Source organism: Lepidothrix coronata, unplaced genomic scaffold (genome assembly GCF_001604755.1).
Source record: "Lepidothrix coronata isolate B3197 unplaced genomic scaffold, Lepidothrix_coronata-1.0 Scaffold103, whole genome shotgun sequence".
In the NCBI taxonomy this organism is placed as follows: Eukaryota; Metazoa; Chordata; class Aves; order Passeriformes; family Pipridae; genus Lepidothrix; species Lepidothrix coronata.
Window position 1 is genome coordinate 2,459,886 of NW_016690283.1, and position 25,589 is coordinate 2,485,474.

The following is a 25,589-nucleotide window of genomic DNA, read 5'->3' on the forward strand; positions in this document are numbered from 1 at the left end:
GAATCATGGTGGGCTGACACTTAAAATGCTCTCACTGGAAAGGTTTTGCAATGGTGATATTTTTTTTCTTGCATGAAGGGTCCTGTCTATGGTTGGTCTGTTTTTGATCGCCCTTGGAACAGGAGGTATCAAGCCCTGTGTCTCTGCATTTGGGGGGGACCAGTTTGAAGAGGAACATGTAAGATTTCTTTTATTTCTTAAAATCTGCAGTGTCTGCTTACTTTATGAGGATGTTTTTGTGATCCAATCCTGTTGTGCTAGAAGAATAAGGGCCAGTTTGCTGGAAAAGATGTAGTAAGATTTGAGGAAGGATGATTTGCATAAGACTTGAGAGTGTCTGGATGCTTCAGGAAAGGAAAATGACAGCAGAACAGGACTGATATTGGAAAGGATAGGTCATAATTGCATGAAATCATCTAAATGTTAATTGGACATCAGAGTAGGTAGAAAATCCTGTCTTGTATATCATGGAACAGTAGCCATTTCTGAACCAGCTTAATAGGGATGATTATAATGCACTGCAATGGAATACAGCAAAGGGGAGAAAAAAATTTTATCACCAGCCTGTGCTTCTATGGGAATTTTTCCTCAAATCATAAGCTGTTTCTTAGACATTGTTCAGAAAGAACTGTAGGAAATTCCAGTCTTTTGAAAGTGGTACCAGAATGTTTTCTAGGTATTCCAGAATGCAAAGTTCTGAAGAATTATGGAAATGTTTCTGTTTAGCTTTGCTTGTGCTTTGTATCCTGTGAATTGTAGTCCAGTTGCTTCATGTCCTCATTCTCTGTCATAAGTGCTTAGCCCCTCATCTGCAGTAATCTCAAACTCCCATTATGCAGCACAGGGGCTCAACTAGGGATAAGGTAGCGCTTAAAGAAGCAAAGCAGGTCAGGAAGTGTTAATCCTCAGGCAAAATGCTAAATTTTAAAATTAACCTGAAACTAAACAGATTTATGTTGACCTAAAACACAAATAGAAATTTCCGTTTTCTCAGTGACAGTATTCAAATCAACAAGTTCTGTGAGTGGCATAAGTCCTCAAATATGTAGAAGGCCACTACTACAAAAAAGAAAATAAGTGTTGGGGTCTGTGATGAGTAGGATTATATTCAAGGAGGATTATTTAGTATAATAAAAATATATATTGTATAAAAAATTGTTCCAGAAGTAGTTCTAGAGAAATACTGGAAGATATTAGGACCTTTGGAAGATGGAAATTCTCATCAATGCAATTCCAGTCCTTCATTGAAGGACGTTAGATTAATAGTCTGTCAGGAAAGGCACTGGTAGAGTTGGACAAGCATTGCCCCCTTATCCTTGGACAAGGAGCCCCATAGAGCAGTTTTTTCTTTGTCTTTTGCAATACCGCAGTATGCAGTCAGCATTTAATGAACTAATAATATAGCCTAGATTTAAAACTTCGTGAAGACTTGTGCTTTGTGCACATGAACTATGTGATGCTGAAGTAGTGAAGATTATGGTTACTAAGGAGTAACAGACCATGGGATGTTTCACGGTCACTTGTCCAAAGCGTAACCTTTTGCAGGCATGACCATCCTGCGCTGTCAGTTGGATCCAAAAGGATTGTAACTGGTGTTAGAGCAGCATTTACAGAAGTGCTACTTCTATGAATATTAATAATTAATAATGTTTATCCAGCATCTTTCAATTACCACCTAATTACAGTATGATAATATGTACCACTTATCTTCAGAGTGTTTTATAGACTTCAGCTAATGAATCTCAGCACCCCAGTCAGGCATTTACATATTATTATCCCAAACTTGCAACCACAGCTGTTACAGAGAAAAAACCTGAATTGCCCATGGTTGCGTGGGCCTGTACCCGTTCTCCAGCATTCAGACTACATCTCTCCAACAAATTTATCAAATACTAAGTCTCAAACATTCACCTGTATGCCACCTTCAAGAAAAACTAATTTAGAGAAAGAAAACTGTAAAAAGCATTCTGATAAGGACAATGTGTTCTGGTCTATTCATTCTTTTCAGAATAGAAAGTTTTCTATTTTACCATTTTGAAATCACTTGGCCTTTCAGAAGAAACAAATGTTTTATGCTATGTGATAGGAAGTTTAAGTCTTCAGAATTGGAATGAGAATTTGTAAGAAATAAAAGGTTCGAGGCCACCACAATATTTCTTCCCTCTGGAGTGGTGTTTGAGGGGACTTATGTTTTTCTTCTTACATTCCAAGTAGGATAAAATAAGTTTTGAAAATTCGCTATTAAATGAAGCATTTGATTCTCCCTTAGTTTTCAGGAATAAACTTCAGCTGAGTCCTGAAGTGCACAGACTTAGTTGTTCAATGTGAAAGCTAAGGATGAGGTAGTTTTGTGTATAAAACAATAAATTGCCCCTGAGACAAGTTTATGTTTTGAGGTAAATGTGCAACATCAGTCTGATCCTCTTTTAAGTACTTTATAAGCATAATAGTCTTGGATCTGCCACTTTGAGAACAGTACTGCTACAGTGATGGAGAGTGATTTGGCAGAAGGTCAGATAGGGAAAGTAGATTTATCTACAGGAGATTTCCAGACATTTTTGTCTATGGGATTAGGAGTCCAAGTTAAAAATGCCTGAACAAAATTATATTTATGATATGTTATATGAATGTGGAGCTGCTCTGCATATTAATTAGGGACCAAAGCTGCTTTCAAACAATGCAGTATGGTGTTTAAGGTACTAAATAGCTTTCTCTTCGTTTCTTTATTTTCTGGTTGCCAAGCAGATCAGGATTACCATGTATGGTACATTTTCTCAAATTAGCTAATCCAAATCATGTTGTTAATGTTCGTCTGCCCCAAAGATTAAGACAATAGGGAAGGAATTTTTTTTTTTTCAATCAGTGTAATTTGCAAGCTTCTGGGTCATTATTTTTGTACCCTTTCTGTGACCATTTTTTTTTTTTACATTGCGTGAAATAAGATGCTCCAAATTCTTTATGCATCACTATCCTCTTCTGTTACCACCCCATTCTTTTTTGTAATTGTTGCTCTAGACTTTACCATGTCAAGAGCTGCATGCTTGAGTTTATTACAGCTCTCAGAAATTCTGAGTTCCTCAGATATAGAGTTAGACACATGGCATGAGAATTTGATTAGAAGAGAGCAGGACTGTGAGGACTCTACTGCACCACCCTTGACGAGCTATGGCAGGACTACTGCAGGAGTGGGAAAGATTGCTGAGGCTGCTTATTTCTCTAGATTTCCTCATGATGACAAATATCCAGTCACAAAGGTAGAATGAAAAAGAAAATATGCTTTTATAGTTTAGCAGTAGAAAGTTTCAGGTAATCAAAACCACTGTTAAGGACAGAAATGGAGTATAACAGATAGTAAGACCCAGCGCAGTTTTCTGTTAACCACAGAGACGATTTTTATAAGGCTTTCAAATCCTTTAGTCCAGGATAAATAATTTGCGAGTAATGTATGGATTAGATAGCCTCGAACACTCTAGGAAATAAAACTGTGGAAAAGCCAAAAGCTCAGGTTGATGGGGTCTTCATAACTCTGCTGGGTCAAGTAATCCAAGTAAGCAGACCTCCAGACTCCTTGGCGCGTGGCAGTGGGAGGTGATGGGGCCCTCACCCTCACCTTCCCACTACTTGCTTTACAAGGGAACATAAAGAAAAGCCTTTCCATGTCCTTCCACCTCCCCACCTTTCCTGCAGTGAACCCTTGTGATAAGGGATGACTTGCCATACAAAGTGACAATATTTCCTGTTGTCTGCACCATCAGTTACAGAAGTTTTGTTATGTGTTCGGATCCTAGGATTCATTACATAAGAGCTATCCTCTTTCAACTGCCTACAGTTCTTCACATTTTCTCCAGTTTTCTAGCCTTGTGAATAGTGTTGTCTCAGGGAGCAAAAGGAAGCAGGACATATTAGAGGGAAAGGAGACAGAAAAAGGTCCCTGAGGAGTTCCTCATGCTCAGCAAAGTTAAAGCTTCGCATTCAAATGATGCTCAGATCATAGAGATGTGGTTCAATGTGCCCTAAGGAGCTCTCTGCCAGGCACCATGCCACGTCTGAAGCAATTTTCCCCACTACCTTTACCGACTCAGATGTCACAGAGCTGGTGATAGAGAGGAGCATTTGTTAGGTCAGGTACCCTGCCCTTGTTTCTCCACTCTGCTGGCATCTAGCACTGTATATGCATGAGACTGTGCATGTCTGTCTCTCCCACAAGAAAGGAGAGACTGGCCTCAGTTGAATGCCCTCACATATTACTCCTGCAAGAAGGGCCCAACTCTGCATCAAGTTCTTGATTCCTTCCAAATTAGGAATAATGCAGGAAGAAAGCACGTTAACAGGAATCCTTGGACTGTATGAACTATAATATGTTACAACATAAGTTAAAGTCTGAACTCTTTTGCTTGGAGTTCACCCCTTCATCAGGCTCTTGAATTTGCTCCCCTAGATTTAATTTACCCTTTTAGTTTGAGGTTGACTGTCCTCAGTTTGGTAATCTCATGTCTGATGGATACTTTTCATTTGCTGGCACTCTTTCATCTATGCTGTAATTACCAGCTCCTTAAAATATACAGGTTTCTTTTTCTATTTCTACACAGGAGAGAAGAAGAGAACAAAAATAAAGAGCTCAGACATGGGAAGAAATTATGAGCTTGTCAAACCATGCCAAATTGTATTGAATTAGGTGACAAAGGAACTGAATCATGCTACTTGTTCTGAATAAGTAAATGCTCTCTCTTCCTTGCAATCTCACAACACTCTCAAAGCAGTGGCTCTTCCTGTGAAATGCCAAAAAGCCCCAAAGCGCTTCTCAAGTAATGTGAGCTGATTTGTGTGAGCATTTACCATCACCTGAACACAAGCTTGTTTGCTTAACATTTTATGCACTTTGTGTCAATATTAACTCAGCCTTCCTAACAAGGGAATTGATAGTGTTCAATTTGCAAGCCCAATGCTGTGTGTTAGCCATGACATTGATATTGTCTTCTCTTATTTTAGACCTCGGAGAGAAGCAAGTTTTTTTCCATCTTCTATTTATCCATTAATGCTGGAAGTTTGATCTCTACGTTTGTAACTCCTGTGTTAAGAGGTCAGTGTTGATTTAGAATAAAACAATAAATTAGCTGCCCTCCAACTGCTGTGCGTAGTTAGGCTCTTATGACAACTGAATGGCAGAAATTATATTATCTGTGTAGTGGTCAGTGTATTGCATTTATGCCTTGTTAATCCTGCCATAGCAGTGTAACAGATTTATAATACAGGCAGACAAGTCACAGAAATTATATTCCTGGTTGTATTTCAAAGCCAGCCTGAACTGCAGAATTAAAACATGAAAGGTGGAAGGACCTATATGGTCATCAAATCCCCATTGCCAGTGAAGGACTATTTCCTGTCTTGACTGCAGGTAAACTATGGATGGGAAATGGTCTCTGTTGTCCCGTGCAGCCCGTTGGGGCTAAAAAACTTAGCAGAGCTGGTTTGGAAGTCCTACCTTCTCCCTCCCACAGGGTGCTGCTGACTTTGGAGGGCTCTGTCCTGGCACCCGGGCGTACCTGCTTGGGTCTGCTTGCAAGATTGCAGCCCTGAGCAACTAGCCTTGAAGACAAAGCACAGGCCTATGCCCCATTTAAGACCTACTTTATATTCTAGCCAGCTTGCACAAGCCTTTTTATTCCCCAAGTCTTGCTGCACTTTCTTCATTGTGTCACAGCGCCTTGAAGCCAAGGGGGTTGGCACACTCGAAGTACAGGCACAGAGGCAGAGCTGCAGGCCTTAGGTGATGGGGACAGACCAGGGACAAGGTAGACTTCACATTTTAATAGTGATTTTTTTTTCATTCTGCCCCATGGCTTCCAGGAAGCTTTCTTTGTTGCAGTTGTTATTTTAGCAGGCTGTTCATATCACACTGACTGTGAACAATTGTGCTTGTCTCATGTTTATGCCATGTGTAGGAGCGAAGACAAATGCTGTATCTTACTCATTCTCTCTCTGGTGTCCCCACGTCAGCATTCAGTTGGGAAGGGCTTTTGCTCAGTATAGTCAATGGGCAGATGAAAACTCAGTCCCCTCTGAACATCAAAACCTGTGCCATTATAGCCCAGCTATAAACTAGTTGCAACATAGAATTGAGGAGGAGAGGATGGGGAAAGAGTAAAATTTTTGCTGAGTCTGAAAGCTTTTCATGGAAAAGCAAGAAATGCTGTTTGTAGACGTTTGGCAGAACTGTGAAATATATACTTCTAGGTGGAGAAGTCGAGCTCATTTAGCATGTCAGAAGTTTAGTGTGCCCATAATGTCTCTCCATGCTTTATCAGATTTCAGCTAATTGGCTGAAAATAGGTAAATAAATGCTCTGCATACACACAGCTATGCAGCTGACTGTGGCTGCCCAGCTACAACAAACAGGAGCAACAGAGGCTTCATGGATTGGTCTCCTGTTAACTGTGTTGGCTTGTTTTAGCCATTTTGTTATTACTTCTTGTAGGAATGCAGTAATTTTTAGCCACTGGCATAGAAACACAGATCCCACTGCTGGCTCACTGAAACTGGAGCTCTAAATTCACATGGTGTGAGAACAGAACTGGTCCAAAAGGTGCAGGGTTTCAGTGAACCATAGCTCAGATTGCTCAAACCTGTGCTGTAACACACCTGGCTTCCTGATGGCTTGCTGCAAGACCTGACATTTGGAGCAGGCTGCCCCTAGTGAGACTGGGAAGGTGGCAGGAAAGCGAACTGGAGTTCTAAGACTAATCCTGTGCTCCCACTTACACAGTTATGGGCAGTGGCTTCCACTTTTTCCACTGCAGCTCGCTATGAAATCAGATTCAGGTTTTTCACTCAACAACTCATGCAGCTGGTACAAGTAATGTGGAAACACAGTACTGGTTATTTAGATTTAGGCAAATACAGAATGGCTTCAGGTTATTTTAAATGTTGCTTTTTTCTCCCAAGTACAGTTCCTAGTACTTCTTTATACCTATTTGTCTGCCCCCTCTCTTCTACCATTTGCATCAATATCCAATTATCAACTGCTTTTGCTGGCAGACTCTAACCCTGCTTAAAAATTGTCTTCATCAAGGGAGGACTACTGTTTCAAGGAGATTCAATTCACAGTGTCAAGCACCAGCAAAGAAGATTTAAAGTCAAGGGAAGTGACTGATTTAGGGAAGCAAATCAAAAGCCCCAGTATCCTAAGTCTGACTGTAATAAGGTGCTTTTATTTCTGACTTCTTTTTCAGGGGATGTGAAATGTTTTGGAGAGGATTGTTATGCACTGGCTTTTGGCGTCCCAGCAGCACTGATGGTGTTGGCGCTTGGTGAGTGGAAACAATAATGCTTGTAATAGAAGTTACCATTTTGAGTCCATGGATAGATGAGAAAATGCACAAATTCACTAATTCTGCAGGGGGAGATGCAAGGGTTCAAGGTCATCCAACAATTTCACAGTTCAGAACAGCAAGAAAAATCAGTAGTTCACTGATAGTGGACAGACCATGGTTTTACTACAATACTTTATCATGATACTGTTAAGGGGGTGGTCTGGTGGATGCTTCACTCTAATGCAAAGGGATGCATCAAAATGATTCTCCTCGTGGCTTGCAGCTTTGCCTATGAGCAGGCTTGGCCTTTGAACTGCAATCTGAGCAGTCCTCAGACTCCCCCAGCTTATAAAAGAGAAGCTTAACATGCTGCTTCTAACCTTTCCATGGGCTCTTTGCAGCTCTGGGCCACCTTTAATGTCTCAGACTTTACTGCTGAATCAGTGTGCCACAAGAATTGCAGAAGGAGCTGAACGAGATGTTACTTTGTTCTGAGCTGTCTCACTTTGCTTGGCTGAAGTAATTCCCACAATTACAGTGACAACTTATTATTATGTTGCGATAAAAAGTCCTTATTGTCCAACTGTCAGGAGGCAGCCACAATCCCCCTGCTTCCTAAAGCTTGCATCTTAGCCCCATTAATGTACTTGTCAAGATTTCTTCTTCAACCCTTATAAAATACTCAGCAGTCTCGACATTCTTACTGTTACTCCTTGATAGCCAGTACAGAGGACATCCTATTAGCTTTAGTTTCACATCTTCAAGATGCTGAGGAGAGCAGTCCCCTTATTACGCTGCATTTGTGAGGTTTTGTCTTCTCATTCATATTGTTAGCTTCACTGAGAGACCAAGCAATTGTGTGATTTCACCACAGCATCTGTGATTTGAAAAGCTCATTCCTCAGAGAATGTGAATGTTGCTGTCTCCACTCAAATTTCCATCAGGGAGAAGTCAGTAAACTGAAGAAATGTCATCAGGCCACAGCTAACGTTACATCAATTATTTTCAAAAAAGTGCATGGTCACAGGCCTGAGAAGCTTCAATTTTCCCCCTGTGGCCCGTTCCTATCAGTTTTAAGGCAGCACAGGCTCCTTTGTGCACCATTGTGTGATGAATGTTTCTAGCAGAGTAGTAGTTGCCCAGGAGAAAACGAACGTGTAAATATTTCAGTTTCCATGAAGGCGTCAATCGAAATGTGTTTTTAGCTAGTGTCCTGCTGCCAGATTCCATGGCCTGCCCAGCAAAGCAGCTCTGTGTTCTTTTGTAACATGCTAAAATGCTCTGGGAAATGATATATTTGACTATGTGAGCAGCATGCAGAACTGGATGAAATAACCATTTTATCCCTGACTAGCTCTCTCCCCCTGATGATGGAGACCAAGGATAGATTAAGAGGCATAATGAAATTCTTACAGAGCAAGATTTTCTGCACTGCTTCTGTTTCTGACTGATGGGGTAGATTGATACTATTTAATTCCAAATGCCAAACCTAATTCAGGAACCTCAGCTCCCAAAGTAGTCAGTGGCATTGCCAGAAGGTATTCATTAGGTGAACCTAATGAATCACCTTTTAGAGGCACCAACAGCTTCACAGGGAGATGCTAAAAATTAGGTAGTGCAGCTACCCCTCTGGGTGACTTTGCACAAGTGCAAAGTGCAACTCATCTAAACTGACCTCAGACGTCTCTCAGAGGTCTGCAAGTCTAACCTGGATGCTAAAAGTCTTCATAGTTAGAAAAGAACAAAGGTGAGTTCCCTGCCGAGTTCCAGGCCTCCTGTGTTGCAATAGAGGTACCTGCTATTTGCCACTGGCTGTGGACTGACCAGACAACTGGGTTAGTTTAAGAAGTTAGTTGATTTATTATATGGATTACATGCTTAGCTTTTATTGTGCTTCTCCCTGATAGTGTCTTTGGAATTGTAATGTGCTCAGAGGCTCTCACAGAGCAGGATAAATGATACATAATCAGGTAGCTCCATCTCTGACAGGATTTTGAAGTCTCGATCTGATATTCTTTGTGCTTTGAGGAAGGAAATCAAGACAAAACAGTATCTTAAATTGTATAACCCTTTGTGGAAACGATAAGCAGAGGTAATTTCTGTTAACACCTGTATGTGACGCAGTGACCTTTGTGGCAGTTGCTGTTGAAATGTGTGTGAGATTAAAGGACACAGAGCCCATGTTGTATCTGGATTAATCCTCACACTCTTGCAATGAGTAAGGTCTGATTTCCAACATCAGGTGCAGCAATTCAGTGTGGATTGTATTTTAAGTTTAGTCTACACAAAGCACAGATGGAGTGAATTTTCGAAGTTTTATTCCCAGCATGAATCAGATGTGGAGGTGCCTGTTGTTCCAGAGCAGCATGAGAAGATGATGGTGACTTCCTAGGGGTCACAGTGCATCTTGTAGGATGTTGCATTTTCTTCCATCTGAAGGCATGAAAGGATTCCTGTATATTCATTTAGTTAAAAGTGCAATCCTGTAAGCCCCAAGGGCAGAGCATTTCTGTTAAATAGGGGGGTGGGGGATCCTTCCCAGAAGCCAGTGCAGGATTGAGCTTCAGCCATGTGAATTCCCATTTGGATTATAATATTTTTTCAGTTGTGTTCATTGCTGGAAGTGGACTATACAGAAAAACACCACCACAAGGGAACGTCTTACTGGAAGTGTGCAAATGCATCGGTGTAAGTGTGTGCCATTCTCTTTTTCATGCATAACTCTGAGGTTGCAGGACAGGAAAGTGCAAAGGCAAAGGGGAGGTGACTTTTGGAGTTCTGTATGCTGCTTCTGGATATCTTGCTGATGAGCTGAAAGGAATGAGAAACACATTTAGGTTCTAGTTTATTCTTTCAGCATTTGAATTGTCTCTCCTTAGCTCCATGAACTGTTCAGTTGACCTCAGTAGAACCATTTGTGGCAGATGCTGGTGGAGACTGAACTAAAAGGAAAATTCAGAAACTCAGAGTATCAGATATATGAGTCCCATTTTTTTCAGCTAAATAATTTTACTGAGGTTTATCAGTTCAGCAGACAGTGATAGCACACATTCGTATTATGCACATTCAGCATGTTAATGTAAATGCAAGAGACACCTGCTGAAGTTGCATTAGAGCCTTATCAATTGTTTTTCATAGTGTGTGAGCTGAATACAGTATGTGAAAAAATACTGTCTTATTATTAGGTGGATAATGATGTTTCTATTTCAGGAAGCTGTTGCTAACAGCAGATGTTTTCTTTTTATCTAGGTCAACCCTAGTGCCAGATTTACCTTGGGGAAACAGGCGAGATCTTAAAGACAGGATTTCTAAGTGAGGTCTACCACTCCTTTTGCCAGGGTGGCTGTGTTCAGTGTGTCCACTGACTGGAGCACACAGCATAAACAGGCTAGGAGTTGGACTTTGGTGATCCTTGTGGGTCCCTTCCAACTGAGGATATTCTATGATTCATTTCCACATCATACCTTTAATCAAACAATGTCACAGAAACTTCCCTGCAGAGAATTCATCATAAAGCATCCAATCTGAGATTTTGGAAATATTCAGCAAAACCCCCTGCAGTTTTCTGGCACTGCTTACATTTGGGGATGGGGAAGGCAGCCTTGAATTGGGAATGTGACAGGGGCAGGTATGGCACAAGTGAGTTACTCACCTGTTTTTCTCCCTAGTTTGCCATTAAAAACCGGCTGAAAAACCGCTCCCGTGAGATTCCAAAGAGGGATCACTGGCTGGACTGGGCATCAGAAAAATACTCGGTAAGCAATGGTCTAATTGGCAAGTTCGGAGGGGGAAGGGGGCAGATGGGCAGACAGACGGGGGAGACAGTAAGACTGACTCTGGGCACACATTTTCCTGTCCCTTCCCACATCTGTACTCTCCTGACCCTCAATGGACAGTTTAGGTGCTGCATTGAATTGTAGAAGAGCAAACATGTCCCATATCATGAGTAAGTGCAATGAAGAACTGCCATGCAGAAAGAAATAGGAGTTCTTATGCTTCATGGCTTGAATCACCTGTTGACTTTACACCCCCACCTTACCTTTGTGCCTGTTCCCTTTTTAGAAACAGCTGATTGGGGAAGTTAAAATGGTCACACGTGTTCTCTTCCTCTTCATACCGCTGCCAATGTTCTGGGCCCTGTTTGATCAGCAGGTACAGTACAGTGTGTACAGGTCTGCCTGCCAGCCTGGGTTTGCACCTCTGTCCTTCCGGGGTAACAGCAAAGCATCTTGGGGACACAGAGGGCCATGCTCCTACCAGGTGTCCGGGGCTTCCACCATCACTGCTGGCCATCCCTTCATAGTCCTGCCAGGTGTCTGGCAGAGGAGGGTGAGAAGGGAGAATGTGCCCTGCCTACTGACAGGTGTTACAGGGGAGGGAAGGAATAGATGGGAAATAAGACCCCCAGCGCTGTCATCTTCTCTGTCCCCATGTTTTCTAGTCCCCCGGGACATTTTGAAAGCTTCACAGCTGTCTGTTTTCTCCTTAGGGATCCAGGTGGACTTTGCAAGCCACAAAAATGAATGCTGATTTTGTAAGTACTTAATGTCACCAGGGCTGGTAAGACTAGTAGTAACATCACTTCTCTTGCTTTTTAACCGGAGCCTTGCAGTACTAAGAGCGTCTGCTTGGTGAATCTGGGTGAGTTTCACTTTTGGTGATTGGAAGCGAGCGGCTCTGTGCAGCCGTGTTCGGTTCATCACAGCTCATCTGTGCAAGGAGCGAGGGCTGGGGACCCATCAGCAGGTCAGGGGTGCTGACCTTCAGGCAACCAGTCACTCTGTGGCGTAGAGCAGGTGGCATTTTCATCCTGCTGCCCCCACTGAAGGCAGAGAAGTCACACAGCCCTTTGAAGGTGTGACTAGAGCTGATGTAGTTGTGTATTTCTGCTCTGGCTTACTTGGTGATACATTAATGAAGCCTCTCAAAATCAGGAGGATTCTTGGGTATAGGCTAGGGATGCGATGAGGATTAATTAGTTGCCATATAGTTCTTCAAAGGTGTGAATGGCAAAAGGTACAGGCTGCAGTTGCAGATAAATGTAGATCAGCTGTGTGCCCAAAGATGCCACCATACAGGGCTGGTTTTCAGGCATATATGTTTTAACAGGCAATCTAGATCTTATCTGTGGATGCCCACATCAGAATCTGGGATTGTAAATGACCATTTTCCAGTTTAAAATTGACTTAAAGCCCCAAATCTGGGACCTTCTAGGTCACTCTTGTTAAAAATTGGGCTCTCAACATGTGATACTCATTAGGCTTAATTAGTTCAAATGAGGCATGAAAAAGACTACACCTTGGATAATATTTATCGACCTCAGAAAGACAAAACAATGTAAGTCCATGCAGTCTTTGTGATGTATTTCTAAAACCTTTTATTTCTACTGTTTTGCTCACATGCAGTTAGCGATCCATCAGCAGGAAAGATAAGAATCACCAGATGTCACTATTAAACTCTCCTGGGTGGAAAAGGACATATTCAGGGCTTTTTTTGGCATACCAACTTGGATAGTTTTTTTGGCTTTTGTTTCAGTCTCATCCACTCTTCCCTCATGAGTTGTCCCAGCTCAAGAAGATGAGAATTAACTTCAACATTGGGGTGATCCCACCATTAGGCTTGTTGGAGTTCATGTTTGTAATACTCTGTGACTTTCTGTTCTGCAGACAAAGGCTCAGCTAGGAAGTCTGGAGTCAAACAGGGAGTGATTTAGTGTCAGATGAAATACTTCCAGGCTTGTTTCCTAATGGCACATTCCTGTAGTAGGCACAAAGTAGCAGGAGGGGGTATTTGCCTGATATTTTTAATTGACTCCATTGCTGTGACCAGCAGTTTCCACTCTCCCAGGAGGCAGCTGCGGGCAGAGACAGGCAGCCATTCTAGGCTAAGCTGAGGACAAGCCTGGTAGACAGGAGACAAACCCCCAGAGCACTTTCTTGGGAAGATATTATTTCCTTTCTAATTTCTTTCCTTCCCTCCCGCTGCCTCTCCTTCTCTTCATCTTAATTTCAAATGAAGAGCATTTTGTGGAGTTCAGACAAACACCAGTCCCTCCCTGGAGACACGTCATCTGTCCCTTTTGGGGTCTGGTATCCCTTTGTCCTTCTGTGCTCAAACCAGAGCTCAAACCAAGAAGTCCCAGTTGACCAAAGCCTGTTAGGTACAGATGGAAGGAGGAAAGAGGTGTTTGTGCAGCCCATTGGCTCAAGAATGGTATTTTGTTATGCTTTTTAAGGCTTGGGAGAAATGCCCACAGAGCTCACAGGGTCCTGAAGCTTGGGAGCACTAACTTGTAGGATTTAGGCTTTTCCCATTATAGAAACGTGAGGAAGGAAGCTCTAAGCCCACATCCCAGCTTGGACACTAACACGCCCATTCTTTTCCACTCACCTAGTTCATGGCTCAGTCAGTCTGAAAGATGGGCCTCAGTACCTGTCATGGGTTGTGTCCACAGATGCCAAATATCAAGGATTGAGTGTAGCTTCCTTCTGCAAAATGATCTTAATAAACACTGTGTCCTTAGATGACAAGTATCAAGAGCACAATATCAGCTGCTAAAGACAACATAAAGCATTTGAGGAAGCACCTTGGCTGCTAAGGCCTCTACAGGACCAGCTCCTTATTTGCCATATGCACTGATTTATTATAGTGTTTATGAATCATTTGCAATATCTTTTTGTTTCAGGGAATATATGTCCTTCAGCCTGACCAAATGCAGGTAAAAGATATTACAGGGTAGGCAATAACCCTTAGAATGTATTTTATTTTTCTCCTTCATTTTTATTTTTCTCATGAGACCAGTGGCCTTTCTCTGCTCCTTTTGAAGGCAGTAGCAGTGCTCCTGCTGGTTACTGTGGTGTGGACTTTACCTTATTGTTCTTTAGCTGCTTTTAGGCTTAGCCTTGGGGTTCAGAAGACCCCAAGGATGTCCTAACACAGAGGTTGAATCCTGCAGAATAGTGCAGAGGTGTAGGAAAACCTCTGCCATCATAATAGTTCTTGAACTAGTGCTGACTTGTGGAGGATACAAGCTGCATCTCCTTCTAACAGGCCTCTGTGCTGGGATGAGTGTTGTTCCTGAAATATGTTGCTTCTTCCCCTTCTGCAAGGCAGATGAAAATGCGAAAGCTCCAAGATGGTACTGTGTTGTCACAGTTGATTACAATTCCTACACTGAACAGCTCTGGAGAAATTCAAAGCTGTTCTATTCCCTGAAATCTTCCTTCGGAACTGAAACAATATTTCCCTCTGCTTGTTCTCCATCACTCTCTATTTTCTTGCACTGCCACTGCTGGCAGGCAGACAAGCTGTGCCCCTCCCAGGAGAAATTTTGTTCCTAGGGGATTACCAGGATGTGTGGAAGTGCGAGATATTGCCAATCTCACAGAATAGTGCCTGTTCCTTTGGGATTTTGCTGGAGTCCCAAGATGTTTCCATTGTTGCTGATTTGTTGTTAGGTCCCACCACAGCATCAAAGGTCACCTGTGTCTATTGTCAGTGGGGTTGTACTCTTTAAAAACATCATGCTTCAGTTCTCTCTCCAGGGAAACTGGGCCAATGGTGCTTGCTTACCTCTTAGAGGGGAGGATATGAACAAAATGTATTCATGCCTGTGAAAACTAAATAGCAGAAGCTGTTAAGTGCAAACTGTGATTATATTTTAAGAGGAGATTTTTAAGTGTTTGTCCATGTCCTTTCTGTAATGGAATTATTTCTGGAGGACATTGCTTTATGGGTTTAATTACTGGAAGTTGCTTTCTAGTCACTAAACTCCCATTCTTTTGTTTTGCAGTTCTTAAATCCACTTCTTATTCTTGTCTTCATCCCAATTTTTGACCTTGGGCTCTACCCCCTGATAGACATGTGCAAATTTAATTTCACGTAAGTACTTGGAGACGATGCAGGTGCCTCAGTGCTTTTTCTTTTGCAGAAAGTGTGCAGAATAGCTTTTAAGGAGGAGAAACACAAATTTCCATTCACCCTTCCCAGTACTTGATTATACTTCAGCCCCAAGAGGCAGCATCACCCTCTTCCATAGATCCTGGAAATTCCAGAGGGGAAAGCTCTGTAATGTTGGGTTCTGCTCTGTACAGATTTTCCCCAAAAGCAGATATGAATAGTCTCACTTTGAATTTGTTCAACATGTTCTTCATCTTATTTCCTATATCATGCCTAAATAATTCCCTCCCTGAAAGGTTCATGTGGGCCAAATTCCTAATCCCATATGGGCTGCATGTGGTATTGTGAAAGCAGATTCCATACTAGGATCTGAATCAGTGAGTGCATAAGGGGATTTCGTATGACCCAAGCACTTTATCCCTAGTCTGTGTTAGCAACAAGTGCAGTGTAATAGAAGCAGATCTCCAGGTTGTTTCTGAGACCCACTTTGTGCATTTTCGGTGATATTACTTCCGTGTCTCTCTATTCTGCCTCTGTGGACTGACACCCTGTAGCACTGGGAGTATGTTTATGAGCATTCATGGAGTGCCTTTGCCAGTGCAGTTTCAGCTGAAAGGAACCAAGTTTCCATGCTGCAGCACCACTTCTCCATGTGGACCACAGTGTGGGAAGGGATGATGAGCAGGGAGATGGGCTTAAAAAGCATGTTCCTAATCCAAACTAAAATGCTGGACAGGCAAATCCACATAAACTGAGGATGGAAGGAGCCTCAGATGTCTACCCCTTCACCCTGCTGATCCTTTCCCATCATGCTGAATTACTTGCACCTAAAGACATATCCAAGACAATGTCTAGCCCAGCAGTGGTGCCTTTTGGAGGACACAGCCCAGAGGCTGTGCTTCTCCTTGCTGCCTCACTGTGAGCCCATGGCCTGGACTGTGCCCTGACTTGACAGAGAACTTTCTGCCTGGAGACCAATTCACAGAGCAGTTCACTCAGCAGCACAAACTCAAGCACCGATCAGGACTGAATACCAGGACTAAAGACCATTACAAAGAGCGGAGACCACTGAATTTACAACCAGATTTGTTTCAAATCTCTGCAATTCAATACTTAGTTTGGACATGCTGCTCTGGACCTGTTTTATTCTGCTTTTTATCAGATTGTCTCATGTAACTCCGGTAGAGTTGCACTAGTTTTGCCTTGAGTTTAAAAGCAAGCTCTTTATTTTCTAGAAATGTAAATGTATTGGCATCAGAAATAACCCAGAATGATGCCCCAGATGGTCAGAAACATTGATGACACAAACTACACATTTTTCTGCTCCTCGTTCCCACTGCTAAGTAGCATGCTGCTCTTCTTTTGCCTTTCCCAAAAGGGACTTGAAGATACATCATTTCTAGTGCTCCTTCCAGTATTACAGATTAACATAATGCCATGAGCTATTCCCACTAGAAGAGCTGGGAAAAAGATAATATGAAACTTGCAAGGAAAGAGCTTTTTTTCATGGCGTATCAGTTTTAATTGGCCTCAGTGCTGGCCTCATACAGAATAATAAGATAGTTTTAAGTTAAATGATTGGCAATTTAAACAGCCTGTCATCCCCAGTGCCACCTGTTGGACAGTTTATTACATGGTTTTGGCACATATTTGGCTCTGAGGAATGGTATTCTATAGTTTAAATTACTTTTTTTCCTTAATGTACCTCTTTCATTTGCTCCATAGACCTATTAGAAAAATGGCAACAGGTATGATCCTTGCAGGGCTGGCGTTTGGACTTGCAGCTATTATAGAAATCAAAATAAATGTAAGTAAAGCACAAAGGATTCCTCAGAAACACTTTCTTTCCCTGGGGTGTTTTTACTGATATCTGTTAGATAATCCTTTTAACCATTGTGTTCCCTGGTCATAATTTATAATGTTTTCTTTACAATTGAGCATACCGATCCAGTTGCTAATGATAATTCTTACCTTGTCTACTTTTCCCTCTCTTTTTCTCTGTCTCTATGTCTTTCTTTCTAGTCTTGCAGTTTTGCTGTGCTGGTCATCTGTATTGGTCTGTATTCTAGATTTCCATCGTCAAAGTGCTTGACAGACATCTAGTTAATGCTAGTGATTAATTCCCAAAAGGTAGTCCGTTCTCTCTCCTATTTCTTGCTGTACCTTGCCTATATTTTTCTGTTTGGGGTCTTTGTGTATGTATGTGGTGGTTTTGGTTTTTTAATTTAATTACTTTGCTACTTTAGGGTGGGGATGTGTTTTTTCACAAGCCAAATTGTTTCTGCAGCGAGGCAGGTGAACGCAGTCAGAGGCATTAGGGACTGCTGGGCGTCCTCAGACAGGATGGCAGCAAATCTCTTGTAAATTCTGTGTTAGCTCCTGCAGATTTGCTGTTTGTTTCTGGCCCAAGACCAGCACTGTGCAGACTCTGGCTGACCTTTGTCTCATGGAAGTTACTATAGGATTAATTTTTAAAGCTTTCATGTATGCTTAAAATGTTCTGTTAGAGTGGCTGGCACACAGCCAGATTAACATCTGCTGGTTCCTCAGGTGAATCCACTAATGAGTCTCCCACCGAAATGAGACTTTGTGGGTTCAGGTCTTTTTTCTGATCTTTTTATGTGAACAAAGAAATGCTCTCATTGCCACCAGCAGCAGCTCTGGCAGAGCACTGAAATTTGCTCTGGCTGTGGGTGACTCCTCTGGGCAGAGGCAAGGTGAGTTAGAGGTTCTCCCCTGCCTGTGAATGAAAATTTTATCCTGAAGGCTAAAATTTTGCCCTATAAGCTCTAGAGGATAAGCTGTCACACCTTCACTTGGATGTGGGGTTGCAGAAGTGAAAAGCCACAGTAATGGAATTTGCTGTAACATTAACAGACCTGTTGGCAGCATGTGGATACAGGGAAATCAGCTCGCTCTATCTTCTGTGGTGGTGTGCGTCCCCACCGAGTTAGGTTCAAAATGCACTGCCTGCAATACCTAAATTATCAGATATGGTAGAGAAAAAATGAATAGCTCTGCAGTATTGCTGGCAGCTACTTGAAAATAAAGTGAGAAGAAAACAGGGCTTTAAAAAAAAAAATTAGCTCTGCAGGTAGTAGAAGGCTGACACTGATTGATGTACTCTTTCTAGGAAATGATTCCTGACAGAAGGAGATACCTGTGTGCTGGAGGCATCATCTTCCCTTTCTCAGAAAACAGGGAATAAGTTCTATACAGTCAGCATTTAGATAGCATGGTGTCAAGTAATGCAAAAGCACCAATTACAGGCATGGAGCTGGACTGGGATTTTCAAATTGCTTAGCTTCTGGTCTGATTCTTTTCCCAGTCACTGACTGCAACGGGAAATAATTATTCTGGTCACTGCTTTTGAAAGCTCAGCAAAAATTTTTCCGTTCTGATATGGCAGTTGGTTAAATCCAGGCACTAGGGAGCTGTATAATGAAAGCTGTGACATTGTTCTACCTGCTCAGTAGGTGTGTAGTCTGTATGCTTAGGGGTGTGAAGAGAATTTTTGGGAGGAGTGATGGGTTGGCTACTGAGCTACTATGAGGAAACCTCCCTAAATAAGATTTATGTTCAGTTTTCGCTGAGTGCAACTTCTGATGAGGAAGGGATGGAAAAGTGTCATTACAGAGAGGAAGACTTTTATGGCTAAAAATGAAGAGATATTAAAGTGCTAATAAAGCATACAGATGGCACTTAAAGCCTTTTACTTTAATTAGGAAACCGATATGCCTCAACTTGTCCCAGAAGAAAGTTTAATTCGGGTCCTGAATTTGGCAAAGAACCCTGTTCAAGTGACAATCCAGGAAAAGGACCTATTTCAGCAGCCCGTGGAGACTTTTCAGGTAAACATATATTTGGGGCTGGAAAGCCTGACTTGCATCCCATTGAAGAAAGGATGGGCTTTTTTTTTTAAGGCATTTTCTAATAAAGTCAACGGATGCAAAAGCTTGTTCTCCTCCATTGCCTTAGAAGTGTATGGGAATAGCTTTACAAATGGAACATATTATCTCTGTTATATGAGACAGAAATTGAACACTTCGACACATATTTCTGTGGCAAAGGGAACACCTTACATTTACCTGTAATTAAGAACAAAGGATAACAGGGTTACAGACTCCTTTGAAGAGAGGATAGTGTTGCACTTAGTGGGAAAAGACAGATCCTTTCTCATCTGAAGAAAGTGTAACCAAGTTTGTTTTCTTCCACAGAACCCAGCTGAGTACTCAAAATTAATATTGAATGGAGAGCAACAGAGCCTTCGCTTCACCCTGCAACATCAAGGATTGACTCTTGCTTTTAACTACACCGTGAAGGAAAAATCAGTATACAGCTTAATTGTTTTTGAGGCAGAAGGAAGCCTATCAAGCCGCTTAGTGAGTGTGGGAGTGAAGTGTAAATACAGTATTAATTCAATGGCTGTGATGCTACAATGGGGTAATAGGCTCATTAATTCATTTGCTCAGTTGCAATGTCTGTCTGATTGCTCTCAGATGCTCTAAACCTGACTTCTTAGCTAGCGGCACTGGATCTGTACACACTTCTACTGGTTGATTAATAGAGGCGTTGTGGCATCTGAGAGTTTCTGGGCACACTTTAATCCATTGAATGCTGCAGTGGGAGAGCAGAGTCATGCCTGCTAGGCAGCAGAGCTTGAGAAAGCTGGGGAAACAGAGAGCCAGAGACTTCCCCCCAAAGATGGTTTTATAAAGCAAAGATGTTAAAGAGGCTCTAGGGCTGGCCCTGGAATAACAGCATCAGAGGAATGATTCCTGGTTTAGTTATTGCAAGTGTTTAGTGAAAATGCACAGAAGGCCCATTTGTTTTGCTGAACAGAATAAATGATTAAGCTCATTTCAGGCTCTGCAGCAGAGCCGTCTGCATTTGGACTTTTGTATATTGCTACAACAATCAGAGAAGGGCATATTGGGAGGTATAGGGCAGATTCTGATGTCTTTTATGTGTAGCTGTATCCTAAGAAGCTCCCTTGAAATGAATGGTGTCATTGCACACTGTGGCAGGTGTGTAAATGCCATCAGAATCTCTCCTCATGCTAAAATACCCATTCTCTTTGTAGTTTCTCAGCCTCCTACATTTCAGGGTTGCCACATGAAACATTCAATATCGTATAGTAGAAATCACATAACTGTTTTTAAAAATGAGTTTTAAGAATTTATTTTGTCATAACATTAAGGTTTTTTGCTGCCTTTATGGTTTGGAGCCTACAGCTCATTATCACACAATGTTGTTAAGTTTCCTTGCGACCTCGATGACTGAGTGCTGTTGCCTTAAGAAACGGATACTTGTACAGTGATTTTCATACAGTCCTTAAGAAGCAAAAGCCTGTGACAGGCTGAAGCAAAGCAGTCTCTGAGCTTCAGTACATCTATGCTGCCCTAGCTATTCAGCCTGTGCTTAATAGTGCCCACCGTGGCGTGGGCAGGCTCCCATGTGCTGGGAAACAGCCGTGCTGTTGGGGGATGCTATTGACCTGTCATTCACAGCTGTAGATAAGGGAGATGTGGAAGACAGCATGGTAAATGATACTCATTTTTTCAGCATTGCAACACAAGGAAGGCAATGCTGGTATCACTGCTGTGTTGCTGGGCTTGCCCTGGAGTAACCTCCCACACTGCTGGGTTTGGCCCACTCACTCAGGTGGGATTGCTTTCCTGGAAGTATCCAATCTGAAATTGGTTTCTTCTCCTTTGTGGGCTGTTGAGTAGGCAGGAAATGAATTTGAGAGCTCTGGGGATCATCGATGAAAACGAGTTATAATTTGGCTGGCCTATCTGCAATGAATTAAAGTGTTCATCCCCATGTGTCTCCCATGGAAAAAAAATGATGTTGCTGTTTATTATTTATTACTCTGGCATTTATTATTCACTGTGGCTATTTATTATTTAGGGCATATGTTATTTGTGGGTAGCATATCACACTAGGTACACTAGACGTTTTATAGGTATACTGAAATTCTGGATCCTCGGTCTCAGAAGCTCAGGGTTTAGCATCAGGAAAAAAGTGTGGAGAAAGGGCCAGAAAATTTTTAGAGAAAGCCAGTTTCTGAAGGTGGAATCAGTCTCCTTTGGCTTGCCAGAGTTCCATCTGTGGGCAGCGCAAATTGAAATTGCCCTGCCAGCTTAAATGGACACGGCACAGTTTTGAATTTCTGCCAGCCAAGAGCCTTGCTTTGTATTCTTTTTGTGTGACATAGAACCTTCAGGGCAGGGCTGTGTCTTCAGTGTGTTTTTTCAGCATTGTACACCAAATAGGCTTTCTTTGAAGAAATGTTGACCATGTTAACTACTAAGCTGCTGCTCTAGCTGTGATCTCTAGGAGAGACATGCTCACTCCCCAGTGTGCCCATCCAGGTGGCCATTTCAGGGATTTGTCTGCAGAAACTGTGAGCACAAACAAGGTTGGTGCATCATGGTCTCTCCTTCTCTCTGCTGGCACCATACAGCAGTTTAATCTCTTGAGTATTCAGGGTCAGGGAAAATATGAGTGGTACATGATGATCAGAATAGTAACCTAGCAGTTCCTCTTGGCTTTAGACTTCTGTGAAGTCTATGAATGTGACAAAAATCAGGGTCTGAGAGTTGGACAGTTTCAGGTTTTGTAGGAGTAAGGCACTCAAGTTTACTTGTAACTTATCAATGAAAGATGGTAATGTGGATAATGCTCTCTTGCTATCTTCAGATCAAGACAAATACTTTTTTGGAGGGTGTTACATGCCTCAATAGAAGGGTGACCAGCTGAAACTCTGTAGGCTTTGTTAAAGAGGAGATGACAGGAAAAGCTATGATCTCATCTTAGTGGAGATGAAATTTTGCCACTGGCTTCATTCTATCAGGACTTCCCATCTGTGGCCTGACGTAAAGCTTATGTGAGAGTACAGTCGATTTCCACAGGCTTTGCAGCACATGTGTGACTCCACAGCACTAGTGTTTTCTGCCTCACATTGTTGAAAGGCAGCATTAATAAATATGTTTGTTTTTTTTTTTCTTCCCCTCTTTAGATTACAGATTTGGAAGCAAAGCCAGAAAATGGTTTGGCAGCTGTTAGGTAGGAATGGATTTTTTTGAGGATTTGGAGGTGGTCGGGAGAGGGAAAGTGCTTTTGTCTAATGCAAACTGTCTGTAACATAACCCAGATGTTCTTGGGTTGGAATCTAGTCCACACTTCTCATGCAAGACTTGTGTGTCAGCTGCGGAGGCTTGACAGTGTGTCACCTCCCACACATGCCATGCAGAGCTGAGCATTATTGCTGCTTACTGCCTAGGATACTCTGGGCTGAGATGGCAACATAAAAGATCTCCTCCCTTGGAAAAGTGGCAAATTCATCTCACTTTGTGCCACCTCTTTGGGAAAGAAAGAGAAGAAGCAGTTTGGATAGGAGCTGTTGCCATGTCCTCTGCAAACTGGCCAACTCATGATGTTCTCACTCAACCTTATGCCCAAATGCCTACTAAATTGGATACAGCAACAGTTTTACATCCTTGTAAACAGTTCAGCTGGGCATTGGGCTCCGCTCAAGCAGCTAGTCTATTTTCCTAATTTGAGCTAGTCCATGTGGTCCATGAACACTCCTGTGCTAGCTTGTGCCAGCTGCTGACATGCAGAAGAAGCAAATTTGAAAAAAAAAAAAAAAATCCTTGTGCACTGTCTGGAGGATTTGGGCAAGCTAAAATTAAAAAAAAAAAAAACAAAAACAAAAAAAACAACAAAGCAAAAGACCCAAAAACCCCCCACCACAAAAGTAAAACTATGAAACAACCAAACAAAATAAACCTCAAAACCAATGTCTAACACCCTTATCTGAAAGCCTATGTTGACAAAACAGGAGAGCAGCACCTCTTCATAGCCCTGTGCTTGTGAAGGCTTCTACTGGCTAAACACTACTTGATTAATACCTGCAGTCAGGAATGTTTTACATTTTCTTGTGGACGTTTTTGACAAAATCCCCAAACTTTCCTCTTAGCAATTTGTAAAAAGGAGGAAGAAACTATTTTTCCACTGAAAATTTTTTTTCATTAAGCACTTGACTGTCTTCAGGGTTTACACCCCCATTTTAGGAACTGAAAACCAAAATATTTTAAGACATAGATCAAATAAAAAGCATTTGGTTTTTGCCAACAATTTTTGAGTTGTCAAAAGGAAACTGTCTTTTATGTATTAAAAAAAAAAACAAAACCCCAAAACATTCCCATGTAGGTTTTTCTTTTGATGAAAATATCTTACTGTGTTAGAAAACTCTTTCCCACTGGTAGAAACTCATTGTCAGCATGGTGCACATGCTTATCAGGATACACAGCTTCATAGTTTCCTGTGGTGGGCTGAGGCTCTGTCCTCTCAAACAGCCACAGAGCAATCGTCATACAATCATAGAATGGTTTTGGTTGGAAGGGACCTTAAAGATCATCTCATTCAAACTGCCCTGCCATGGGAAGGGACACTTTCCACTAGACCAGTTGCTCAAAGCCCCATCCAACCTGGCCTTGGACACTTCCAGGGATGGGGCAGCCACAGCTTCTCTGGGCAGCCTGTGCCAGGCCCTCACCACCCTCATAATGAAGAGATCTTATATAGATTAAGCCTACCTTCTTTCAGTTTAGAGCCGTTGCCCCTTGTTCTGTCACTCCATCCCCTTGTAAAAAGTCCCTCTCTAGCTCTCTTGTAACCCCTTGAGGTACTGGAAGGTGCTGTAAGAGAGCTGGAGCTCTCTCTTCTTCAGGCTGAACAGCCCCAACTCTCTCTGCCTGTCTTCATTGTAGAGGTGCTCCAGGCCTCTGATCATCTTCATAGCTTCCTTTGGATTTGCTGCAATCTTTGAAGGTCTCTGAGAAGGGATTGCCTGGAAGTTCTAACCCACAAAAAGTGAGGATCACTTTCCACAGGAGATAGAATAAAATTACACAACAGGGAAACTTATATTGAAAAACTGGGCAATGAATTTGGATAATATTTTGGTAACTTGCAGAAGAGAATGTCATAACCTTATGGAATTACTTGTACACTTTGGGAGAGGGAGCAAACTTCTGATGTGTCTGCTATAATGTTTCTCCTGCCTTGTCTGACAGCTCAGTGAAATACAGTTTCTTTGCAGATTCATTAATGGTTTGAGCCAAGATGTCAACCTCACCATTGATAGCAGAAAGTTCATTGCTGTTCAGAAAAACTACAGCCCTTCTGAGTACTCACTGCTGGAGAGGGACAGGTAAGTTTCCCTTGCTGTGCTGAGGGTCCTTGCTGAGACCTTTCCTTGGATACCTTGAGGCTTTTCTCAGGCTAATAGCAAAACCTTCATTGCTATTGTCTTGGCATTTGGTTATGGGGGCAGATGTTTGTAAAAAGTAGAACTACCAGCTCTATGCAGAGCAGGTGCTCCAGGCCACTTGTGTGCATGCAGAGGCTTTTATTCACATTATGTGGGGACCTGGAGGGAAGAGACTGGTTATTCCCGTGCATCTGTCAGCAGAGTAAGGTGGAATATGGTGAGGTCCCCTCTGCCATTTGGGTCCTGCTTTATTTTGATATTCTCTCAGGCACAGGTTCTTAGTGTTAGTGTACTCTCACAGAAAGGCCAATTCATATTCCACACTACAGAGTGTTGGTATGTGGGCAGGTAACATCAAGCAGCATTACATGGCTTTGCAGGCTGAGCTTGTTAGGGGCTCCATATGGCCTTGGTTTGGCAGCATCAGAGTTGGCTCTTGTAGGGTATTTCTAGCATTTCCAGTGTTTCAAAACAAGCTTCATGGCTTTTCTCTGCATCAACTCCATCCAAAATATTTATTGCCGCAATTTAGTAGGATGTAGCAGCCATTGTGGCAATGCTGCTGAGCCTCTGTGCCATCTCACACATCCAAAATCAGAAGAACAAATATGAAGGTTGATTTGCTCCATTGAAAGGAAACAAAGTGGCTTCTGGGTGCATATCTCTGATTTCCTGCAAACCGCTTGTCTGGCCCACAGTTCCTGAAGGAATGGAGCAAAGTTGGGAAGAAAAATAAAATAAATCAGTACTAAGAAGAAGCAGAAACCATTTAGAAATGTTAGCAATAGCCCAGATCATTAGGTGAACTCCAATCAGTGCCTAAGTGTTTCCGTAAGGAAAAGTTGGCAAGAACTCTAATGATCATCTGACATAAATGTTGCTGCATCTCAATATCTTGTATCCTTCCTGCCCCATTTTAGGGGCACATTTGATAGCTCTGCTCTGTGTTCTTTGTCTGTGGAACTGAGAAATACTGTTCTTTATCCTTTTATCTAGATATAATAATGGAAAATGCATAACTGAAACAGGAGAGTTCCCCTTGGAGCTGGGGCTGCTCGACTTTGGCGCCTCATACACCATTGTGATAACTAACGTAA

The 25,589-nt window shown here is 42.2% G+C and overlaps 1 protein-coding gene across 7 annotated transcripts in view; it reads left to right on the forward strand.

The window, feature by feature from the left end:
* Positions 1–25,589, forward strand: part of SLC15A2 (solute carrier family 15 member 2) — a 65,428-nt gene that overhangs the window by 26,627 nt on the left and 13,212 nt on the right. For all 7 annotated transcript variants that reach the window (XM_017823546.1, XM_017823552.1, XM_017823550.1 and 4 more), the window contains 15 exons: positions 79–178; positions 4,990–5,080; positions 7,230–7,307; positions 9,916–9,998; positions 10,979–11,065; positions 11,373–11,462; positions 11,800–11,844; positions 13,996–14,028; positions 15,103–15,191; positions 16,935–17,016; positions 18,935–19,060; positions 19,427–19,591; positions 22,234–22,280; positions 24,322–24,432; positions 25,489–25,585. In XM_017823546.1, coding sequence (XP_017679035.1) covers positions 79–178; positions 4,990–5,080; positions 7,230–7,307; positions 9,916–9,998; positions 10,979–11,065; positions 11,373–11,462; positions 11,800–11,844; positions 13,996–14,028; positions 15,103–15,191; positions 16,935–17,016; positions 18,935–19,060; positions 19,427–19,591; positions 22,234–22,280; positions 24,322–24,432; positions 25,489–25,585 — 1,324 coding nt within the window. The remainder of the gene's footprint in view (positions 1–78; positions 179–4,989; positions 5,081–7,229; positions 7,308–9,915; positions 9,999–10,978; positions 11,066–11,372; positions 11,463–11,799; positions 11,845–13,995; positions 14,029–15,102; positions 15,192–16,934; positions 17,017–18,934; positions 19,061–19,426; positions 19,592–22,233; positions 22,281–24,321; positions 24,433–25,488; positions 25,586–25,589) is intronic.